We start from the raw sequence: 9,775 nt of genomic DNA, 5'->3' as shown, positions 1-9,775 counted from the left end.
CATGTTTATCTTTCACATTCTGCAGCAAACAAACCATGTGACGTATTTTCAACCCACAGTGCATTAGAGCTTATTAAGGGCCTCAAGGTGTGTGAGTGTATGTGTGCGTGTCTTATTAGGAAAATTCAGTTTCACTCAAGGTCTCAGCAGTGCGGTTGCAGACCACTGGCCATTGATTATTCATAGAGTCTGTGATTGGGTCCATTAATACAAGATTAGGGAAGGAACCGATGCTCATTTCGTGTGTGTGTGTGTGAGAGAGTGTGTGTGTGTGTTTGTGGACTGAAGTTGAATTGTAATGAATTTTCAGTTTGTGTTTGTCTAGAGTCTATCCATACAAAACATTATATAGGTACAGTACACGAGGCAGAAGATGCACGTTTGCAAAGAATGAAGGTTTAGGTACTTATTGACAAAAGCACACCGGCTAGATTTAAAGATATTAGCTGTTAGGCTGCTATAAATCCAAAGCAACGCGGCGCCTTTGTTTAAAAACCAGCGATAGAATTCAAACAGAAAAAAGGGGGGAATATTTTAACCTCATCATTTACCACATACTGTAAGATTTCAACCTAATAGCATTTGTTCTTCAATTGAAACTTAATCTGGGTAAATGGTGCTTAAATGTTTAAATCACATTTACAGGCTGTCAACTGATCTGATGTTCTTCACATGGTCACCCTTCGTTTGAATGAAAATAAATTGATGGCAAATGAGAGAGGATTTCTGCAAAATGGGTTGCAGGGACCTATTGGATCGTAGCGCCCCCAAGTGGGCATTTCGGGCAAATAACAGAAACTGGAAGGGGGGAAAAAACACACTGACGCCACGGGAGCTCTCAGGGGGCCTGATACTTCTTTTATGGACAAGTGAGATAAAATGATTTCCTGTAAATTGTCTGGGATTGCTCCAGAGAAAGAGGTCACTGTTACATATCATGAAGCAGGCAGTCGGGGTTTGCCTCTGCGGTTCTTTCACGCGAGGCAGACGCGACCAAAGTGAGCAGCAGACGCTTTCCATATATCATCATCCTCATCATCATTATCATCATTAACATAATCATCATAATCATCAAGTGGAGGAGATGGCTGTGGTATTTGACCTACAGGAGCTCCAATATTCCACAAATGTGCATACAGTTTACAGAATGAGCACTACGGCTGATGTAAAAATTAGACCCGGAGAAATAACCTCCTCTTTGTTTAATTTTCGTCACAGCCCAGGTGTGTGTTTAGCTCCAGCTGTGCGTTGGGTTGTTGAAGATTCAGTTTGTATAAATACTCCCTTCGGTACACTGGATTAAAATTCTTGAGGGTTTTTTTGGAGTTAATCTGAAAAAAAGATGTGGATTGTAAATATGTAAGAAAGCATATGTATAAATAAGGAATTTCAGATTGACACAGTTGTTTGGAAAACAGAACTAAAAAGTTTAATCTGCTGCATTACTGTATAGCTGCAGGTATGCAATAGTGACGACTGCGATAAGTTCTTAACTCAAATCCAAAATATTTCATTGCATGTAAATATTCTGCTTTCAAAATGACACTTAAATAGAAGAAGTTTTAGGAGCTGTAGTTAAAATAACGTTGTTGCATGTCTAACCTTTCATTATCTCTAAACCCAATCACTATATTACAGTTTATATTTGTAATATTTATAAGCTGATGATATATTTTGTATCCAAACTCTCTTTAAAGTGACTGTGAAATTAGAATAGTGAAGTAAAAAGTAAAAAAATAAAAATAAATGTAAAGCAGTACAAACATACAGTAGCTTACTGAGTACAAACAATATAAAAATGTATTACGGTAGTTGAGCAACTGGAAGTAATGTTGGTTTAAAACAGTTTTTTATACCGAGGTCAGATCATCATCAGTCAGAATTTGCACCACTAACTTGAAAATGAACAAAAGCAGATTCTGTCTCAAAGATCAGATAGAACTCGATGGTACGCAGACAAAAAATACAACAATAAACCAAGAATAGTAAATATAAAATGTTCATAAAATAGCAATAGGGACAATACATTTAATAAAAAACTGGGTAATCTAAAATATAACTAAAATAGTAAAGATGTAAAACTGACAATGATGCTGAAGTAACATTGCACAAAATAATGAAATTGTGCAGTAAATATAAAGTGTATAGCTCACGGCAGTGTCAAAGAGAAAACAACTAGTAAAATACATTTAGTAAAAATAGGAAAGCTAAAACTAAACTAGAATATAGAACTAAGGAGTAATACTGGCAACGATACTGAAATAATAATGAAATGTTGCCCATGAAATCAAATACTCCACATGCTGTAGTAAATACAGAGTGTGAAGGGAGTATAAGCTCACAGCAGGACCAAATAGAAATAATTATAATGCAAAATTAAAAAATAGAGCGTACAAAGTAAAACTGGCAATTATACTGGAGTAACATGACTGTATAATATTTGCACAGGAAATTGAAATACTGAACATAATGCTGAAACTGATGCTACACATAATATTGACAAAGTATTATTGACATTATAGTGTCTGACACTTTGGCTGTCCATACACAGTTTGATAACTCTGGAAACTTATAATTAAATAGATAAACTGCACAGAAGATGGGAGGCTGGTGGATCAATGGGGCCCAACAATCACATGTCACAAAGTCTGGACTGAAAATGTTTAGTGAAGGAGCAGGAGTGGCTTTTAATGTGTTTCCAGTGTAATCATTAGTGCGGGCTTACCTCGTAGCAGAGACACAAAGATCACAGGTCTCGTCCTGCACACTGCACCTGTGGGCTCAGATGTTTGGCTCCTACCTGTGCAGACGTCATGCTCTCCGCGGTGCTGAAACCGTGACGTCGAGGCGCCGCTCATCACGCATCCTCTGCCATTTTTGTGCTACTGGCTAACTTGCTAAGCAAGGAGTCTCCATCAGCAGGAGGCGGAGAAGACTGCGGGCAGCAGAGAGAAGCAGTCAAATCAAAGGACTGAACCTTCCCTGGAGACTCGGGAAGCTCTCACACACAGGAAACCGTTATTAGAAAGGCTGTACAATGTCCGATTTTGACAGCAACCCGTTCGCAGACCCGGATTTCAGCAATCCCTTCCAGGTAGCTAACTCGGCTAGCTAGCCCGCTAACGTACGCTTGAGCCCAGTGAGGCCAGCCTCACTTTAGCATCCCTGCTAACAGCCTGACAGCTAGCTAGAGGTGTTGCTTGGTGTACCGTTTGTTAGCCGAATGAGCTAGTCATCAATCAGCATTATTTATCGTATCACTCACACTTAATGTGGCTGTTAATTATGTAAATAAAACGACGGAGAATTATCTGGCACACTGTTGCCGAGGACGTTTGTTTTTAACGTCGTACGAACGCTTGTGCCATTTAAGAACAAAGACACATGATGTTAGCTAGCTGGGTAACGCTAGCTCTGCCCACCGTCAGTAAACAGTTGCTGGCCCCTGCTAGTTTGGGAATAGCCTGCCGGCTGGTTAGCATCGCTTTGGCACATTGTGTGCTTACAGTACAGATATTTGGAAATAGGACGCTGGTTTAGACGATTTAAACGTCTTGTCGGTGTTGTATATCGCCACATACATGCAGTGTAGCATACATTTAGCTGCCTTTAATTTAAAACGCTGCATGCGTTGACATCGCAGAGGATATAAACGCTAGTGTTGGTGAAACGCTAATTGTCTGCACACTTTAGCTGATGGGTGTGAGTGTGTTTTTTGTTAACACTGGTGACCAAACAGGTGCAACGAGCTGTTTGTTTGTGCTACACTTGTAACCTGTATAATTCATGCTAGCTTGGACACTGTCTTACCTTTCATTGTAAAAGTCTGCTGGTTTTCATGCCAACGGTTCACCTCAGCAGGTGACTTAAATCTCAAGCCCCTCCCCCTTTGACGTGAAGGTGTGTTCCTCAGTGGGAGGAGCTGTTTGTTTGGAGGGAACACCTGCAGGCTGCTGGCTCTGAATGGCACATATAGGACTACCATAGACTGTCCTGTAATGCAAGCATGACATTACTGGACTTCTCCCTCTGCTCCTGATCCCATTCACCGCGTTTTAAACGGCCACAAGATCAAGAAAGGTCACTTCAGATAGAATATCAAACATCTTGTTCTCCGCCCGAGCTCCTGTCGGCGTATAACTTCATTTGACTTAACAGAGCCACTAAAGGTTTTTATACGGTTTTGATTCTGTGCTTGTAGTTTTCACCCCCCTAAATTGCTGTATGGACCTCTCTGCCCTGTAGGATCCCTCGGTGACCCAGGTGACACGATCTGCCCCTCCTGGTGGTCTGGAGGAGTATAACCCCTTCACAGACGCCAGAACGGTCAGCTTAACTAGCATCTCTATCAACCAGTCTGTGCATGCATGTGTTTGTGTGCTTCTGAGTCAGTGACCTCATTTTCTCCGCTACCCTCTTCCTCTCCTCCTCCACCTCTCAGTCACAGAGGATTTCACTGACAAAATATGACTGTGGCCTAATTACAGTTTCTACTTAGTGCCTTGTCTTTCGGTTGCACAAATATTAACATCGGAAAATCTTGTGCCGCTTCACAGGCAGCCCCTGGAAATGCCCCCAAAGCCGCTCCTGCCCCTTCGCAGAACACACAACCTGCCATCATGAAGCCCACAGAAGAGCCGCCGGCGTACACACAGCAACAAACTCAGGTGAAACACACAATGAGTCACATCTCGTTTTCCTTTAGCGTTTATTTGTACAAACTAGGTCGACGCCGTATGTCCTCGGCAGTTCCAGTCCAGACTATAAGCATTTGGGCGGTTCAGTTTCTGAGCTTCATCAAACAGTCGTTGCTGCATTCATGTCTTGTGTTTGTCATGTCAGTGTAGAAAGAACTTCATGGGACAAACAACCTCTTTAACAGTGCAGAAATTGCAAGGTTTAAAAAGCGATCGGCGAGCTGTGTGTTTTTTCAGCATTAGTTAACGTACAGTAGAGGAAACATGTGGCTCAGAGTCGACGAAGAGGTGGACTTGCTTTAACGTGTAAGCGCTGACCGTGCAAGTAAAGACAGAGGATAAGCATGAGGCTCTAAAAACAGAAACCTAGCACAAAGATATTAGTCGGTTTGCCAAAGCGAATAGCTGGGTTCATTCTGAAAAATAGAAATCAAAAGCCCTCTGGCAGATCAAAGAGCTCAAGTCTTGTAGGTGAGCAGATAATCATGTGCCAGCAAGGAACTGATCCACAGTCAGGAGAAGATCTGATGACTGCAGAGGATTCAGCACAATGTGAACCCCTGACAAGACTCAGAACCAGAACGCCCAGGTAGCAGGTGGCAACATGAACTTAAAAAAGACATTTGGTTTGGAAAGTTCATCAGTTCTGTTCAAAATCAGAGAACATTGTGTAGAAACACACAAACAGGAACCACTCATGACCCAAAGCCACTCATCTGTCACGTGTGGTGGTTCTGGTGAGGCTTGGGCTGCCAGTGGAACCTTCACACAGACATTTAGCTCTGATTTTACTGCTGACAGATGCATCAGGATGAATTCAGGGTTACTGGGGAGCATCCGGTGCGCTCGGATCACCTTTCAGAAGGACAAACATTCTAAATGTAAGGTTCTAAAAAGCTTTTTTAGGGTGATGAGGTGCAGTAACCTTAACTTACTGAGTCAGCCACCGGATCTCAGTCTGAGTGAGCTTTCCTTCATGTGTCGAAGGCGAAAGATCGAACAACAGGGAAGAGCTGTAGGCGGCTGGGCGAGCATCAGTAGGGAGACCAAAGCGTCGGTGATGTCTGTGGTTCAGCATCACTTCAGACAGCTGATGACTGTAAAGAACTTCAATATCAGTTATGAGGATTTTGTTTAATTTCTTGCATTTGGGTCCATTTGCTTTTTAATCTTTGGGCCCTTTGTGTTAAAATGGAAGCAGTTTGAATACACTGAAGAGAGAAATGTGTGTAACGATCCAAATGCTTATTTCTGGACTGACAGCTTTATAAAAACTGTTTTTGCTTCTGGTTCACGTTTCCTCTTATCCTTCATTCACTGTGTTTTCTGATGGCCCAACAGCGGCGCAACGAGGTACTGTCTTCAATAGATGTTCCCCTTTATGTCAGTGCCTTGAACTGTCCTTTAATGAGCCTTTCCCCACCTGTAGCCTTGAACCTTACAGTCCCACTTTAGAGCTCGTTTGGTACTAACTGATAAAGACAAGTGAGTGACCTTCAGTCGCTGATTGCTTTTCTAATTGTAACCCCTTTTCCTCCCACCTCAAATTAACACATCCCAGCTTACCTGAGTGGAAAAATACCTTAATTGGCCGCCTTATTGGATGTCATAACGCCTGTCAGATGTTGGGCGGTGAATTCTAAGAGCATCTCTGTGTCTGCCTCAGGACCAAGCGCGTGCTCAGGCCGAGTTGTTGAGAAGGCAGGAGGAGCTGGAGAAGAAAGCAGCAGAGCTCGATCGTCGGGAGAGAGAGTTACAGTCGCACGGAGCCGCGGGAGGTCAGTCAGTCAGTCCATCAGTCAGCCACTTTGCTCACTCAACACCTCATTAGCCTCACAGTCTGAATGGTCATTCCCAATCAAAGCTCCGCTCACGGCAGCGCCGATCAGAAAGTTGACGTGTTACAACGGCAACAACATAATGTGGCTCGACGTCCGATTCGTGAAGAACATTTTAATTCTCCAGCACACACGGAACAGCAGCCGTTCGAGTTCCAAATTGGGGAACTTGGGAAATGATAAATGTGGATTTGGTGTCACAGAAATTTGAGTAGGAGTCAGAGCTTTTTAACCTTTTACCCAAGGACTGTTATTTACTATTTTATTAAAAATCCCCCATCTCACACATTTATTTTGGCCCTCTGGGATGTTTAGAGTTTGACACAAGGGGACGGTTTCAAGATTCACCTGCTAGAAGTGGAAAGTTTCTCTGTGCTCACATAAAACTGGGTCCCCCTTGAACAAGAGGTTGCCAGCCTCAGTGGGATTTACCTGCTTAAATAAAGGTTGATGATAATCTGAATGTGAGCCATGTTAGGAATAAGGTTCCTTTTCTTATCAGACAATGAGTTATTTTTTGACACGTTTCGACTCAGTCTTAGAAACATCATCCATCGTGACGCGTCCTTATCAGCCGGTGGAGTCCTGGTGGTTTCCTGGAGGCGTGACCCACCTGGTAATCTGTCAGATTTTCCCAGCGGGCCACGCCTCCTGCCGCCTGATGGTCTCTGCAGGAGAGAGACTCACAACTAGGCCAGTTTTAGCCCAATAAAAACCAAAAACTGACAAACCTGAAGCCTACATTGAACATACATTGAGGTCTTTCAGTGAAGAGTTTTGTTATTTTCTTACAAGCAGCATGTAAATTTAGATTTTGAATACGCAGCCATTTAATCAAAGGCCTTTTGGGAAATTTGTTCCAATGTTGTTGGAGCTGTGAGGACCTGCCGGCTGGGTGAAACTGGCCGGTCATCTCAGTAGCTGGCAGCTCAGCTCGTAAGATGGCTGGTCGGTCGCTTGGCGTCCGTCATTATGCCAAGGAGTCTCATCTGTGTAAGCTCTTTGATGATTTACAGCTTATTCTGATGTAGTAGTGGCGTTTTAATATGATTCCTGTGTCAAGATATAACTCAGTCGGTTTATTTGTTCCTGCCATGTTTGTCTCAAGGTAAAGTTAGGTACGTGTTTTAGTGGACAGTGTCATAATGCTGCCTTTGTGAGGTCCTTATATGTACAGGTGTCACCACATGTACATAAAAATCAATAATAAATGCATAAAAATGTGTAAGAATGTAGTTTTACTTGTTTGTACACAGTATACATCGGATAGCTATCATGTCTTTTGACTTCATCGCTACCATCTCACTATCTCTGCCTTATTTTGACCATTACTTTGTCTTCTTACATTTATGAAAAAGTCTAATCAGCAGAAGTGTCATTGAGCTACACATTGATCATACTACCTCCTCATGAGTTTAAACTTTTAAACTGAACTTGCCAGGTTCAGACTCATGACCTTGAATTGAAAAAATACCGAATTTGCATTTGTTTATGAAGCGTTCCTTCTACGGTGCTCATATTTATGCATTTTCGGGTCTATAAAGTGATCACAGTGTTTGATAATTAACAAGAGGTATTAATATTTGTTAACATGCAGTGCGCTTTATTCTTAGCTCAGACTCTTGTTCACACACTCGATGTCAATTTGCTTTGTAATGCATTCGCCTCAAGTGAAAACTCTGATCCTGTAAATCTCTAATCATCCAAACCCTGTCTCCTCTGTCCACACAGGGCGTAAGAACAACTGGCCTCCGCTGCCAGAGAAGTTCCCTGTTGGCCCATGTTTCTACCACGACATCGCTGTGGACATTCCTGTAGAGTTCCAGAAGACTGTCAAGATCATGTACAACCTCTGGATGTGTGAGTGGACCATCAGACGCACCACAGAACCAGAACCTCCTCTACCAGTTAATATTAGCGTCCCTCACACACACACCCCATGACATGTGGACCAACCCATATAATACGTCCAACGTGATATGAAGCCACCTGCTCTGAATCTCATCTCCCTTCAGAGTCACAGAAACACACTTGACTGTATAAAAACAGACTTTGCTGAGCATTGATTTAGGCTTCCTGACAGTGACGGTCTCCGCTGTGTTGTTTTTGTCTCTCAGTCCATGCAGGCACGCTCTTTGTGAACATGTTCGGCTGCCTGGCCTGGTTCTGTGTGGATGCAGCTCGCGGTGTAGATTTCGGCCTGGCCATGCTATGGTTCCTGCTGTTTACTCCCTGTTCTTTCGTCTGCTGGTACAGACCGCTTTACGGGGCTTTCAGGTGAGTAGAAGCGTGAACAATTATACCAACTTTTGCAGCTGTATAAAAAGGCAGAAACAGTTGAAGCTAAAAGAGGCGGTCACTGTCAAAATGCTGTAATTTTTCATGTCTGTAGAAGCTAATTCTTTAAATCCTGGACTCATGTTGTAACCTCCCATTGTTTTATATCTCAGAGAAAAGCCAAGACACTCCACAAAGCCAGCAGACTTTCACAGACTGAGAGATAGAGGCATTAATATTTATTAGAAGATGATTTAATGACAGAGTTGATAAAATGTGTTTTTGGTATTTCACACTTTGCTTTCTCACTGTTTTCTTTTTAATTTGTCCTCCCCACAGGAGCGACAGTTCATTCCGCTTCTTTGTCTTCTTCTTCGTCTACATCTGTCAGTTTGGAGTTCACGTTCTACAAAGTATTGGCATCACCGGTTGGGGAACGTGGTGAGTGTTCTGTATCTTGTACCGATTCTGTCCCTCTGAGAGCGCGCGCTGGAGTGTAATCGTGTTGTGGTTTTGTTTCGCCAGCGGTTGGATCGCGGCTCTAACCGGTCTGAACACCAGTGTCCCAGTGGGGATCATCATGTTACTGATCGCAGCCCTGTTCACGACGCTGTCCGTGGGCTCGCTCATCATGTTTAAAAAGGTAACACGAAGCACTCCAACATGTCAGCACCAGTGTCTGTGTTTAGCACACTTCATGATACATGAACAGAATGCAGACTACTTGAACACCACTAACAATAAACGCAGGATGGAGTGAACCACAGTGACGTCATGCGTTGGTTTGTGGACTCCGGTTTTGAAACCTCTATTTTGGACAGTGGCCATCTCCATTTTGGTCATTTAGGAAGCAGACAAGTGAATTTGAAGAAACTACGCATGAAGTAGTGACGTGCTTTTGCTCTAAATTGAACCGTAATTTACAAAAAGAACATCAAGTTGTATTGAGGGAGATTTAAAACT

At 42.8% G+C, this 9,775-nt stretch overlaps 1 protein-coding gene across 2 annotated transcripts in view; it reads left to right on the top strand.

Annotated features, from left to right (window-relative positions):
* The first annotated feature begins 2,880 nt into the window (after positions 1-2,880).
* Positions 2,881-9,775, top strand: part of LOC103366372 (secretory carrier-associated membrane protein 1-like) — a 10,935-nt gene continuing 4,040 nt past the window's right edge. Inside the window, exons 1-8 of one of the 2 annotated variants that reach the window (XM_008294076.1) lie at positions 2,881-3,094; positions 4,246-4,326; positions 4,557-4,667; positions 6,364-6,475; positions 8,267-8,395; positions 8,653-8,812; positions 9,152-9,253; positions 9,338-9,455. In XM_008294076.1, the coding sequence (XP_008292298.1) occupies positions 3,038-3,094; positions 4,246-4,326; positions 4,557-4,667; positions 6,364-6,475; positions 8,267-8,395; positions 8,653-8,812; positions 9,152-9,253; positions 9,338-9,455 (870 nt within the window). In that variant the 5' untranslated portion in view covers positions 2,881-3,037. The remainder of the gene's footprint in view (positions 3,095-4,245; positions 4,327-4,556; positions 4,668-6,363; positions 6,476-8,266; positions 8,396-8,652; positions 8,813-9,151; positions 9,254-9,337; positions 9,456-9,775) is intronic. The other variant, XM_008294077.1, reaches the window with a different exon arrangement.

The sequence above is a fragment of the Stegastes partitus genome, unplaced genomic scaffold (assembly GCF_000690725.1).
Source record: "Stegastes partitus isolate 25-593 unplaced genomic scaffold, Stegastes_partitus-1.0.2 Scaffold935, whole genome shotgun sequence".
In the NCBI taxonomy this organism is placed as follows: domain Eukaryota; kingdom Metazoa; phylum Chordata; class Actinopteri; family Pomacentridae; genus Stegastes; species Stegastes partitus.
This window is presented reverse-complemented; position numbering and strand designations above follow the sequence as displayed.